At 33.4% G+C, this 14,896-nt stretch overlaps 1 protein-coding gene across 1 annotated transcript; it reads left to right on the top strand.

Annotated features, from left to right (window-relative positions):
* The first annotated feature begins 12 nt into the window (after positions 1-12).
* LOC144972816 (ERI1 exoribonuclease 2-like) lies at positions 13-14,820 on the top strand. The gene is made up of 9 exons (XM_078914486.1): positions 13-177; positions 2,848-2,921; positions 3,529-3,609; positions 3,715-3,842; positions 5,704-5,875; positions 6,388-6,488; positions 9,168-9,249; positions 10,805-10,893; positions 11,925-14,820. Exons 1-9 carry the CDS (start codon positions 146-148, stop codon positions 13,248-13,250), a joined length of 2,085 nt encoding a protein of 694 aa, XP_078770612.1. The 5' UTR covers positions 13-145; the 3' UTR covers positions 13,251-14,820.
* Positions 14,821-14,896: the final 76 nt, after the last annotated feature.

The raw sequence follows: 14,896 nt of genomic DNA, 5'->3' as shown, positions 1-14,896 counted from the left end.
CCTGGAGAAGACACTTGTTTTCCGTCCTTTACTTTACCTACCCTTCTTTTCCTCATCTTTCCCAATTTCCAATAATATGGAAGCCGCGAAAACTCAAAATGCTTGAGTGCTGCAAAATATTGTCTTTTGTCTCTTGAAAGATTCAATGGATACAAAGACGACAAAACAGCTCGCAAGGTATTTCCATATCACTGAGCAGAAAACTTGCTCTTGACTTCTTCATCTTCTTCTTTCCCAGTGAGAAAGTGAACTGAACTTACTTTTAATTTTAACTTTTAAGGCTGTCATTATCCCTAGACACCTGTCTGGGGATAACGAAAAGGCTGGGCTGTCATTATCCCCAGACGCCTGTCTGGGGATAACCAAATTTCGTTATCCCCAGACAGATATTTGAAACTCCGCTCTTTTAATTTTAAACAATTATCCACAGTCACAGTCCAGAATATGGAATGTTTCCAAATAAGGAAAGTTAATAAATTATCTATAAAAACATAAAATTAACCAACATTAAATCAGTTATTACTACATATACACAATATGCGTCGACTTCGAAGTTGGTGTCTTGGCCGAAGGGTTTAGTCGTCTGCCCTGGAAGTTTTAACAGAATCGACGTTGTGGGTTCAAATCCTGGTTCCGCCACTTTTTTTTTTTTTAACATTCCGTCTTCTTTTTATAGAACGGTGCAGGGGATAAAGGTCCCATCCATCCCCCCACCTCTTTTTTTTTTTTTTAACTCTCTCTCTCTCTCTCTCTCTCTCTCTCTCTCTCTCTCTCTCTCTCTCTCTCTCTCTCTCTCTCTTAGTTCCTTTCTAGTTTCTAGCAAATTGTCATATTCGTCCCCACTCCGATCTCAAAAATTGTCTAAAAAGAATAAATAATTAAAAAGCAAACAAACAGAAATATTCAGAGAGTGACCAAATAGTCAGATAAAGGAGAAAAAAACAAACAATAATTGAAAAAAAATAAAAACAATTTTAAGAAACGGAACAAAAGGTCAAACAAGAAGGAGAAAAGAATAGACTCTCAAACAGAAAAAAAGAGAAGACGGAATTAAAAAAAAAAAAAAAAAAAAAAGTGGCGGAACCAGGATTCGAACCCACAACGTCGATTCTGGTAAAACATCCAGGGCAGACGACTAAACCATTCGGCCATGACACCCACTTCGAAGTCGATGCATATTGTGTATATGTAGTAACAACTGATTTAATGTTGGTTAATTTTATGTTTTTATAGATATTTTATTAACTCTCCTTATTTCTATGTGCATTTTGGAGACATTCCATATTCTGGAATGTGGATAATTTTTTAAAGGAGCTGAGTTTCAAATATATGTCTGGGGATAACGAATTTTGGTTATCCCCGGACAGGTGTCTGGGGATAATCACAGCGTACTTTTAATTCAGAAAAGTGAGTGGAGCAGGCACTTATGTTGGTAACAACAAGAGATGAAGTGAGTAGAAAAGTGCCAGAAGACAATAGAGAATAAAATTATTTTTTTTAATTCTCTATGTCTTCTGGCACTTTTCTACTCACTTCATCTCTTGTTCTTACTTACTTTTGCGCTGTTATCCCCAGACACATATCTGAAACTCCGCTCTTTTAAACAATTATCCACATTCCAGGAATGTTTCCAAATGCACATAGAGGAAAGTTACCTAATACTAAAATAAAAACATAAAATTAACTAACATTAAATCAGTTGTTACTACATTTTAGGTACTTTGGTAAAAAATTCAAATTGGATTGAGCTCAATCGAGCTAGGTATCTATATCATTTTTAAGTGCTTTTCAACACGATTCTAATGATACCAAAATTGTGAAAATTACATAAGCAGAAGGAAGGTTATCTTAGTTTAAAGGCTGAAAAATGGTATTCTATTTGCTTTTGTTATTTACTGACATACTTTGTGACCTGAAAATTGTTGCATTTCCGGTAGTAACCACCATTTGGATTTCAAAACTGGTCTAAAATGGCCGATAAGATTTGAGTAAGGATTTTGCTGGAACGAATTTCATGGATGCGGTATACAACTTTGCCCTGAATTTAATTTTATATAAAAGTTAAGATGTTAAATAAACGTGCCATCATGAAATTTTGATTTACTAAGTTCTAATATTTTAATTATCCAAAGCTAAATTATACCCTATTTTATCCATAATCAAAAGTTATACTAAATTGTCATTGATTTTAAAATAAACTACACCAAACGATAGAGTAATTTCTCCTGAAGAGAATAAGACATAAATCATTAAAATCCATCCATAAACAAAAGATCTATGGAACTTTTTCTGAGACCCATCACTCAAAAGTCCAAAAAATTGGGTCACAGCCACTAACCCATTTATCAGCTTCCTGCTGGAGGGCCAAATGGACGTTTACCAAAGTACCTGACTACATATACACAATATGCGTCGACTTTGACGTGGGTGTCATGGCTGAATGGTTTAGTCGTCTGCCCTGGAAGTTTTACCAGAATCGACGTTGTGGGTTCGAATCCTGGTTCCGCCACTTTTTTAATTTTTTTTTTAGATTCTGTCTTCTTTTCACAGAACGTTGCAAGGGATAAATGTCCCATCCATCCTCCCCCCCACCTCTTTTATTTATTTTTTTTTGTGCGAGTCTATTCTTTTCTCCTTTTTGTTTGGCCTTTTGTTCCATTTCTGAGCATGAATTTCTTAAAATTGAGGTTTTATCCGTAAAATGTCCCTGAAATTTGAAATTGAGTGTAGGCATGTAATTTAAATGATCACCCTTTAAACACCAATATCAATCACTATTTTCATCTTAGTGTATTATTATAATTCAAATAGTGATGTATTGAAACTGCTTATTCAATTTTTCTTCAGGGAGCTTGGGTTGTTGAGGAAAAGGAAAGTATGTCTGTCACCAAATTCAAGAAACAAAAAGAAATCAAAGTTTGGTGAGTTAATATATTTCATAAGTACAATTTGAAAGTGAAGGGAAAAAAATTATATATATATATATATGGCAATTGAAGAAATGTCTCAGATGTCGAAACGGCTGTATTGTTGGACAAAATGTGAGTTGATTTTATTCATTTTATAATGCTCTGAATTGTTTATTAATTGAGCACTGTCTGAATTACAGGACATCCATCAATATATATATATATATATATATATATATATATATATATATATATATATATATATATATATATATATATATATATATATATATATATATATATATATATATATACAGTTCACTCCAGATAATTGAAACTCGGTTAATTGCAACATTTCCCAAGAAACAGAATTAATTCTATATAAAAGTCACTGGTTAATCACAACAAATTTTTGCTCTCAACAAGTGGTAAATTTAAGAAATCAATCAAACAAAATATCATGATTAAATTTCATCATGGAAGAAATCGTGACAGGTTGAAAAATCGAGAGTGACTGGGATTTAATGCTACATTAGTGTGCCACGGCTCTATTGTAGACAAAAGAGGGTAGGGCTTTGCAGTATGGGTTCGTGATGTCAATATACCTTTTCCTTTTCAGATCAAATCTTTTCATACTTAATAGTTTTGGACTTTGAGTCGACATGCTGGGAAAATGAAAAGACACTATCTCAAGAAATCAGTAAGTTTTGTGTTCATCATTTCAATCATTTGATTGTTCTATCATGTTTTATTACATGGAAAATGTAGATTACATCTATAAATTTTTTTTGGTTTCAATTTTCAGTTGAATTTCCCGCAGTTTTACTGAATTGCAAATCAGGTGATGTAGAGAGTACCTTCCATCATTACATCCTTCCGTCTGAACACCCACGCCTCAGTGAATTCTGTAAAAATCTGACAGGGATCTCCCAGGTAAAAAAAAAAATAATGGTTTACTTCATTGTAAAGCTGATTGTTGTTTTATTGGACTCAAATGCTTCACTGATATGGGCAAACCTATGGCTTGATTTGAATCATTAAGTCATAGATTGATGCCGCAGATTTAAAGACAATTGTTTCCTTATACTTATAGTCACTATGTTGTGTTGGTTCCTTCTTGCTTCCTTTTTAAATTACTTAAAATGTGTTGAAAAGGGCATTAACCTCAGCTTAACAACTTTAACAATGTGGAATTGGATTTTGATATTATTATTAATACATTCTATGCTTAAATATAAACAGATTTTTCAGGGGCAAATTCTGCAGTATCTTGACTCCAATCTTTCTTGTTTTATCATACAGTTCCCCCACACCTCTTAAAAATTGAAAATTGCATTCGAACAGACAACTCCATGGATATTTTTGTCATATACCTGAAAATGATTCTACTCAACCTTTGAAAAACATGGTCATTTTTGTTATGTTTGGGCTGATTTTCATGAATCTTTAATTTGACGGCTTGCTTAGTTGTTTGCAAGACAAAGGTGTTATACACTTGAGCACAGTCTCTTCGAAACTCTTGGAACATGCAAAATAGTTAGAGGAAACTGTAGTTTGAGGAAACCGTGTACAAATAATGATATGTAAAAAAATTGGGACGTTCTAATGAGTTTCAAAGAGTTTTAAAAAAACTGTGTTCGAGGAAACCCAACTATTCATTATCATGTTTGAATATGGACCAGAATCAGGTTAAACAGAACACTCATCATTGGATCTACACTCAGATTTGAATCTATCAGCAATTTCTATGGAAGAATTTGGATTACCGACTTACCTGAATTGCCAACAATCAATCCACTAACTTTCTTGAGTTGCTTGAAAATTTTTATTTTAAAAAGCTGAAAACTCCACTCACACTTCTATTTATAGTGTCTATCCTCAAGCTCTGCAAAACATTGTCGATGTGCAACTTCATTTTGTGACCAAAAATTTTTGATTTTATTGAGTCAATTCTTTTTGTATATGTCAGAATTTACTGGTAAATGTCAACATAAATTGGATGCTTTAATTTTTGACATGTTTTTAAAAAAACCCAAATCAGTGTTAAGATTGTTCAGAAAGTAGCATAAATGAATAGATTCAAGCTTCTTAAATTGGAATCTAGCCCTTTCATTAATGGATTGATATTCTCTTCTTCATGGATGTCCTTTTTCCGGCTTTTTGAAATTTTCCAGCTTACTTCGTTTGGTATTGACGAGTTGATTTTTAAAAGGTGAAATCATTTATTGTTTGGTAAAATCATTGGTTGTTTAAAGGCAACAGTTTAGGGGAAGCTAGATGTATTCTTTACTATGATTTAAGGATCATCCTATTTGATAAGGAAAAGCTTTGCACATGTTATTTTCGTAGCTATATATATGCACTTTACAAGAAATATTTTTTAGGCTTTTTTTATTTTAGCAGAGGGCATTCCTGTCTTCTCACTTTTCATCTGCTCTTCTTTTTGTCAAACTATCGGTTTTATTTTATAATCTTGGTAGTAAATCAGTCACGCTTTAGCTTTGTAATGTATTCATGTTCATCTTTCAAAAAAATAAATTTATGATTGAAGAACAAAAACAAAAAAAGAAAAAAATGAGATTGTTGATAAATGACAGAAAGGTCATATATTTAGAGCATTGAAATATGAAAGTGAATTATTGTTTCATTTGTCAGTTTTGAAATTTTTAATTCAAAAGTGTTGAAACATCTAATCTCGGTTTTTATTGATCCATCTGAGACATACTGTTTCAAGATGTGGTAATCCCTTTCCTTAATGGATGGAAAGCAAATAGTAATATTTTTATTTTTACAGGATCAAGTTGATGGTGGAATTCCTCTTTCTTTTTGTCTCCGAAAATTTTTCTATTGGTTGAAGAAACTCCAGACAGACAAAGGGATAGTTTGTGTCTCTAAACATTTCTCTGCTACTTACGGTGACTACTCAACAAGTCATGACAAGTTAGCAGCCTTTATGACTTGGTCAGGTATGCTTTTTTTCCCTTAGGTAGCTTTTATTGTGTAACATTTAAGAAGTAGTTAAATTATTCATTACTTATATTGTGGCTGTTGTATTTTGTTGTAATTTAAAGGCTTTACAGTGCGGTGTATGATGGTCAAAAAGCTTGATTTTGAAGAGTCTTTGGCATAAGGAGATCCTTGAAAACAAGCCTATGTTTCTGACAAATGAAGCAGATCATTCATCTCATTTAGTGTGCTCAAATCAACATGGACATGTTTATATACCGATCACATTAATAAATTGTAAGAAGTAAATGATTATATTTGAGTTAAGTTTTGAACTTTGAGATACAATGAAAGATTAAAACATTTTTTTTTTTTTTACTGTGATTGTAAAATCACTACCAAAATCTAATTTTTTCTTTAAATTAAACAAAAGTGAGTGCTGTATTAGACAGGATGAGTGGCAATGATCAAATACTTTTTAAAAAGTTTTGTTTTGATTTAATAAATTTTTATTATTCTTTTCTGACTAAAGATTGGGACCTTGGTGTCTGTCTGCTGAATGAATCAAAACGTAAACAAATAATGAAGCCCTCTGCCCTTGACAGGTGGATTGACTTGAGGGCAACATACAGGGTAAGTTTCAACATCAACAATGTTCTTGCATACTCTGTATCGATCAAAGCTGTAACTGTTATAATTTCTGTCAGTAAGCAGAAGAGAAACAGTTTATTGTATTCTACCAATTGATTTTTTTTTCTTTTGACTTTTGTTTCAAATGTCCTTTTTAAAGGGTGTGTATTGCCTTTGAAAGAATCTGACCAAAAAAAAAAAATGATTCATGTTTTGCTGGATAAGATAATTTTTGATTATTTGTAACATACTCAGACCTGCCAATGGCCCTGGTAAAATTTGGAGGTCAAATCCTGTTGTCTAGACTCCCAATTTTTTTGTCGGCAAAAACCATACTGAATTTAGGTCATCAATGTCAATGGAGAATCTATCATCATCGATTGTGTTGAAAACACACTTTCGTGCACGAGAATGGAAGTTTTTCAGTCGACTTGGAGGATGTACTCTTGAAAAAGATCAAGAGTATTACCTCTGACTCTGCAGAATTAACGGTTTATGGTGGGTGAAACTTGTAAATCTACACATATGATTCTTAAAATTTTAATATTTAGTCACAAAATATAATTAATTAGGTTTGGAAAACAATTTTTTCCCAGTTTTGCTTGCAAAATCCCAGTTTTTGACCTCACAGGTCCCAGGTTGGCCATTGAAGAGGTTGGCAGATCTGTATACTCCAGCTGCACAAGAGCTTGTTTGAGGTCAAGGAAAATAATTAATTGCAAAGCATTTCAATTAAAGTGAAATTCAAGGTTTTGCTCCATCTCACAAGATCTGTCATGTGACCCATTTTTGATCTTTATTTTGTCAGCAATTGTGTGTCGTCATAGGCTGAATTGTATGCTTTATTATAATTCAAGCAATGTTGAGCACAGTCATGACAGGTGTGGTGATGTTGATCACACATTTTGTCACCAGTGTTGTATATATGAGCACACGACTTCGTGCAGTATGTATGAATTATTGTTTTCTGTAAGCTCATAAAGGGCCCCTAACAAGTTGTATAGACCTGTAAATTCTCAGTCAACTAACTGAAATCAGTCAATTTGTCAAATTCAAATATTTAAAAAAAGGAAAGAAAGAAAGAAATAAAAAAAGAAAGAATTCACAAATCATAGTCGAATGACCGCAAAGTAATTAGGAGTGTTCCACAGCGCTATGCATAGCTCATGGGGACCGTTTATATTAACGATGTATAAATGCCAAGACTAAGCGACGCTTTTTATAAAAGGCTTGTCTGAACACTTCCCTGGGTATTTTCACACATCCTTCGTTAAATTATTTTTCACTTTCCAAACCTGTCGTGATCCCAACTGTAGCCAATTTTAACTGAGCCACGGAGCGATAAATTTCACTGTTTCATCTAAGCCAAAATTGACCACATTTACCTGGCGAGTCTCAAAACTATGATAAAGTAAATTGCGAATGTTATGTAGACACCTTCAAATCGAAAGTTAGGATAGATTGCTATAAGCACATTTCGATTGCCTCACGTTGTAAACAAACTGGTTGACCGTTGCTTCACTGATTGAGTACCTGATTATAAGGAACAATGGTAAGTTGCCAAATTAATTCCCGTGCAAATCAGGACGTTTTCTGCCATTGTTTTGCTCAAGCCCAAGCGAGCTTGCTGTATTGTGGCGATTTACCTTCATTTCGATTCTTTGCATTTTTCCGCTACGCCTGCCGAAGTTTCTTCTTGATAATTCACTTCTTCTTAATAATTCAGTGTATTGGCCTGAGAAGTCATATTTGTTTAAGTTTTTTTTTCTGTCATTTACTGATTGAAAATCAAGTTTGCTCACTGCTACATTATTCTAATGTTCTCACAATGGCTGAGCTGTTCGTGGATCGCAATTCAGACTTGTCGAGCATCGATAAAGATGTGAGGAATAAATTCAATTGGTCATGGCTAGAAGTTAAAGATGATAATGGTGATTATTTTTCTGACTATGTCAAAAAAATTCCAGAGGCAGGAATATGACTTTGATGAAGTCATCTTTACCTATATGAATGACATGCTTATTTAGCATTCCTTCTACTTCTACATCAAATTATGGTAGTCATACTTCCAGTAAGAAATAACACCCTCTATTTTAATATATTGTATTTATCACTCTCCTCTCCAATGATGCCCTTATTTTTAAAAAAATAATTGAATCTTCAGTTTGTCGAAGAGTTTCAGTCAATTTTTATAGAGCTCATTTACAACTGAAATAATACTTTCTTACATCATATGGCCTTCTTGTGGAGGAAATTGCACATTGTGAAGTGTATTGAACATTATGAGGGAACCAGGTAGATACAATATGTAAACAAACTTGAGCTTAAACTTTTATATAGGGCAATATTCACTTATGAAATGTGCTCAGAGCGCTCTACAAAGGGCACCAAGACAACAGCAACATTGAACAGGTAATATGAGACATGACACCTGTCAGGCACTATTACAATTCTTTTACAATGCAGAGACAATGCTGGCACTGACCAGGTACTCATTTTACACCTAAGTGAGTGAGAAAATGTGAGAACAGACTCAACTTTGCTCTGCCCAGAATGGGATTTGAACCTGGGCGGACCTACTATCCGAAGGTGATGTCATACTGCACACAAAATTTATTTGTTTTTTTAAAATCACCCTGTATTTTAAAATCATGTTTTCATTTTTATTGATCTTAACGTCAGAAATTTTATGGTCGTCGACCTGATGGTTTGAATGGTGCTATGAAGGACTTAGGTCTTCAATTTGACGGGAGAGAGCATTCAGGTACATATAATAAAATATTAACCCTTTAGATGGAATGTTATGTTAATTTTGATGTTCTTGTAAAAATTTAACTTGGACGCCAACTCTTGCTATCAATTCTATTCCCTTATATCAGTAGTCCATTTCTATATGGCTTTCTGTCAGCGTCCTTGAATGGGACTATTTGATTTTACCCAGACCCTGGCTGGGATCTTTTGCTGAGAGTGAAACAAATTTCTGTGTGAGATGTTATTCTTTCTTGTCACCTCTCTGTTATATTATATCGATTGTAAAAGCCCTGAAAAATGAGTCCAAAAAATCAAAGTCCAGTTGAGATGTACATATCATTTGTCTATTTTACATGTTTCTAATGCCTGATGTGTTACAAAATCAAGTTAGAGGGTCTTATAATGTAGATAAATAAAAAAATAAATTATTTCTACTCTTGGACATATATAGCACCATCAATATATTTTATGGTCAGTGTCATAAGCATTTCAGTTCGATTGTTTGCGTTTGGTAGAGAACAGGTGCCTAGGTCTGGATTGGATTTTTGAGGAGTCTCATTACTCTAGGATCTACAGCGTGTGTTAATTTATTATTGACACATTTCAGGTTTGAATATCTCGAGATCTATACTATGTTTTTTTTTTTCATAGGTGCAGAATATAGTTAAGTTTTGATTGATATAAGTCTTAACACTGTGCACCCTTTGGTAGCTGAGTTATGATGTTGTGAGTAGAAAAGGGTAATTTTTAAATAAATCATAATTTACTGTGTGTTTGTTTTAATCATTGACACATTTCAGGTTTGAATAACTCAAGAACAGCTACAATGACATCAATTTGGTTTTCAAATTTATTAATTTTTTTTGATATCTTACTTGTGATCGTGTGTCGATCATCCGATTTAAACTGACAACATTCTCATCATAAAAATTACCATCATCTTCTTCAGCATTGTTGATAATTCTAAATTCCATCTTTCTTTTTTTGACGCTGATATGGTGCAAAATTATCCTGAGAATAAACAAAGAATGTTTAACCCATTCAGTACCATAGCATTTCAATTTTCTCTATTGCCTCTTCTTCATCAATGTCATCTACTTCATCAAGTTACTCATGTAAAACTTCATCACCCAAGTCACTGTCATCATCCCTAGCATCAATTCACCATAAAAATTACCATCATCTTCTTCAGCATTGTTCATCCATCAAGGAATTCATGAAGTCAAAAGCCATTTTTTCCTCAGTCATTTGAACTTTTGTTGTAAAAAGTTAGCTTCACAAAAAAAATTGTCTTAGATTCGTGAATGATCAAAAGTAAATAAAATTATCATTACTTTATACTGCAATCATGTGCCTATAGTCTTTACACCTTCACATAAGAGAATTCCCTCAGCTCAGGTAGGATTTAAATACTAGTACCAAATATTGCTGACTTTGGCCAGTATGATAGTGAGTCAATATGGTCGGCTCAGTACTGAGTAGGTTAATAATAATGCAATAATGATATTGCTTGCTATGAATTCAACTCCTCTATACCATTTCAGTTTATTTTTTCATTTGTCATACAGGCATTGATGATGCAAAAAATACAGCGAGATTGGCCCACAGAATGATGCTTGATGGATGCCTTTTTCAGATCACCAAATCCTTAAAGACGGTACACAGATGATATCTGATATAGAGGGTGGTAAAAATGATTGTGACAGTCAAGAAATTTGGACTTTTTAAATGATACTTTTGTAAGACTTGGTATACAGATGATCGTGGTAAATGAAAAAAAAAAAAAAAATACACCTGACGAAAAGAAAATGGAATATGGAAAGATTATGGAAATCCTCCCCCTTTCTCATAAAAGGAAAAGATTTATTTTTTTAACCACATCCTGTCATACATGATGTAAGCTGAAAAGAGTAGCAGATCATCTTATCTACAAGAAATACTGACATACATAACCAAATGTGAGAGTAAATAAATGGATAATTTATGAAAAAAAACTATATAATTTACTAATCATTGAATCTGATTCAAAACTGAACTTCCTAAATTTATTCTAAGCATTATAAATAATTGATTCAAGTATAAATTGCGCCTTAGTTTGACACAAATTTTTTTTTCTTGGAGCTGAAAAAACCTACAATTTATGCAAATTTAGTTGGTATGTTTTATGTGAAAACAAAATTTGTGAGACAAATTTGGCTCAATTCATTTATTTTTTCCATTGGATTTTTAAATCAATGAAGGAAAATTTATGAAATTATTGTTATTTCAATTCATTAATGTATTTTTTAAATCAATGTGATAGCGTTGTTTAGAGGTAGGACAATAAAACCTTGAAATGCGACTACCATTAGGACCATAGTAAAATGGCAGATACATTCCATGCTCGTTATAAAGTGAGGAGTAAGCAAGGTTGGCTCTATTGTAAGGCTATACTGTAATTCATATTCAGATAAAAGTGGAAGTCATGCATTTAAATTGGCACAGATGTTATTAAAAAATATTAATATTTTTTGGTTGTTGTCTATGTGAGATTTATGATTTTGAGCTTCCTAATTACAATTTTTAGTGCTTGGCTTATTTTTTTATATTTTGTATTTATATTTATATTTATTATCTTTATCATATGGCATTTACAAGACATCAATATTTACTAGTGCAATAATAATTTTTAAAACTTATATTCTACAGAATGCAAGCAGTTTTAGTGATCACAAAAAGACTGGATCCAATCCACATCCCATGACCAATATAAAGTCTGCACCATTAGCATCCCACAAGTCAATCTCTGCATCATCTCACACAACTGATAATGGTGTTCTTTCCTTCAAAATTATGGAAGACAAACCTGTGTGTCCTGTCAAAAATGATTTGGAGAGCAAATCATTCTCGAGAAGAGGTCTTTCGCTTAGATGTGCAAATAATTCCACAGCTAATATCTCATCTACCCCAAGTAAAACTGATATAAATATTTCATCTTTTAAAATTATGGAAGACAAAAATGCTTGTCCTGTCAAAAATGTGCTTGAGTCTAAATCATTCTCCAAAAAAGGTCTTTCAATTAGATGTACAAATAATTCTTCATCTGATATATCATCTGCCGCTGGCAAATCTCATATTCCGTATGGTAAATCTTTGAGAGACAGCACTTTAGATTTTTCTCATGAGGCACAGGAACAGTCTTTAGTTCACTCACACTCAAATAAGATTTCAGCATCCATTAAAACCATGAGCTGTGACAAACCACATTTGCAGAATTCTTTATCAGCAGCATCAACATCAATATCAGCACCACCACCACCACCATCATCAGTGTCAGCATCATCAGTATCAACTTCATCATTATCCAGGCCGATATTTAAATCTTCACTAAATTTGGTGCCACCATTCTCCAAGAAGTCACCAAATAATTTGATGAGTAAAGCACAACTCTCACTTTCACTAACAGCGCCTTTCAAGTCACCTGTAACTGTGCAATCTTGTTCATCTAAAAACAGTTCACCGATCTTGTATAACTCATCATCATCATCATCATCCTCATCATTATCATCTTTATCATCATTCAAAACCCCCACCAACATTATTAAGCCACCAATTTTCAAGACACCAACCACAGCTTCTGTTAAAAAGTCTAATAATACATTTGATTATCATAAACCTCTGACTTCACCATCAACATTACCATTGTCAAAGAAAGTAGCAACTTCAACCGCAATCAGACCATCTTGTATGAGAATCACACTTCGATCTGCATCCTCTTTCTCCTCCACCTCAGCATCATCATCATTACCATTCAAAACTCCAACTTCAGCAACTACAAGATATTCTGTTACCACCAAAATGAGAGTGACACCTCCCCTATGCTCCTGTGGCAAACGGTCTTGTAGACGCCTCGTTCAAAATCCAGGTCCTAATGAGGGAAGATGGTTTTTCAGCTGTACTGCCAGTCACAGGTCTCTTGGTTCTAATTCACGATCTGGTTGTGGATTCTTTCAATGGGAGTTGACTGCTTGTTGATTAGGAAGTTGACATTCTCTCAAATTCCCAACTGTATCTGATCACTGAGCAATCTGACCATTGCGTAAATCGTTGGTTTAACAGTTTGCCCGATCAATTTATGCTTGGATGACAACTCTTAATAAAGATTTCATGAAATGATATGAAAGGTCTGTTTTTGACAAATTGAGTTTTTAACACAAAATTTATTGTGATATGTCTATATTTGTCAGAAGAGGAATCATTTGAACATGCTACCTTCAATTTTAAGGCATAATTGTGGTCAACGTTCAAAGTATTAAGAACATTTTTAGGTGAACTCAACTATTGTAATGTTTCTGTTGAATAGATGAGGGTAGAATATTATAATAGATGTTTTTTTAAAGTCTCAAAAATTAACTCGTAGTGCTGAAAATTGGTTTAGTTTTATACATAAGCCAAATGAACCTTCTTCCATAACAACTAATCAGATTAACAAATATTGATATGGGTAAGATAAATTATGACAGTCCTGACAGCTGAATTCATACCTGCCTACTTTAAATTTAAAGTACTAAAAATCGTAGTTTTTAGAAATGAAACAGAGTAGTCATCATAAAGTTTTAAATTTACAATTTCAAAAAGTATCAGATACAGGTGTTCTGACACCAAGATTTCCTTTCCAACAAGTTTTCTTGAATCTAGGATTCATATATAGAGTTCTGCAGTTGGAACCAAAATCCGTACTTCTATGAATTTTTTGTAGTATTAGGATGGTCCGTAAATTGAGGGTACTTGTTTCACCAGCAAAGGGATGGACAAGCATTCTATCCAGAAGGTAGCAAGCAATTGTTAGTGTTAGTATATTGCGACAGAAACTGGTATAAACACTGGCTTCATGGGCCTCATGGCTCTGAAGGGCTACATGATCCATTGTCTCTTTGTCTTTATAATACATATCATTGATGCACCATCCAGTAACAACGATGCAAGTATCACATTACTGTCACTGCTCCCTTGATGAAAGCAGGCCCTGTCTTTGATATATGGCTGGAAGGAGATCAGTCAGATGTTCTGCAGTTTTATAACAAGGTAAATGCTGAGGGTAGTTGTGATATGAAAGTCTGGCCGTTAAAGGGTTAATTACTGGAGAATTGTGATGATGAGTCTCATATTGATGCCGGAATGGCAAGAAGTTACCTTTCACTTTCAGCGTTGATTCAGAAGCTTAACATTGTTTTAGTTTTGTAGATGTTTTATAATGCAATTGGTTTTTTAAGCTTCATTTTTGGTCTAGTTTAACATTATGGTGACAGAACTTTGACATGACCTCTTAAATCTAAAATATCTGGAGAGTGTTTACCTTTGTATGCAAAGACACTGTCTTATAAAGGGTTTTATAAACTTTTATTAGTGGTGGAGTGGTTTTTTGGGTTTTTTTTTTACACTTTGATAAATGGTTTTAGTTTTAGTCTTGAGAATATTATTGTACTCTTTGTTTGTAAGAAATATTTTGCCCAATATTTGTATTTATTACACCGGCCTTAAATTTTGTGAAGCAATATGATTTTATTTATGTTTGTAATAAAAGATAAATAAATGTTTAAAAAAACCCAAACTGCTCATGTTTTATACATTTAAAAAATCCCACGGTCATTCCCTCACTTCTGGTTAGAGGGTGGTAGATG

Source organism: Berghia stephanieae, chromosome 5, assembly GCF_034508935.2.
Source record: "Berghia stephanieae isolate SIO BIC M18660-M18661 chromosome 5, UCSD_Bste_1.3, whole genome shotgun sequence".
NCBI classification, from domain to species: Eukaryota; Metazoa; Mollusca; class Gastropoda; order Nudibranchia; family Aeolidiidae; genus Berghia; species Berghia stephanieae.
This window is presented reverse-complemented; position numbering and strand designations above follow the sequence as displayed.

What these genes read in the sequence shown, in the direction of transcription:
- LOC144972816 (XM_078914486.1), top strand. Translation starts at nt 146, where the DNA reads ATGGATACAAAGACGACAAAACAGCTCGCAAG. An exon ending in CAAAAAGAAATCAAAGTTTG is followed by an intron (nt 2,922 to 3,528) that starts GTGAGTTAATAT and finishes TTTCCTTTTCAG; the next exon opens with ATCAAATCTTTTCATACTTA. An exon ending in ATCTGACAGGGATCTCCCAG is followed by an intron (nt 3,843 to 5,703) that starts GTAAAAAAAAAA and finishes TTATTTTTACAG; the next exon opens with GATCAAGTTGATGGTGGAAT.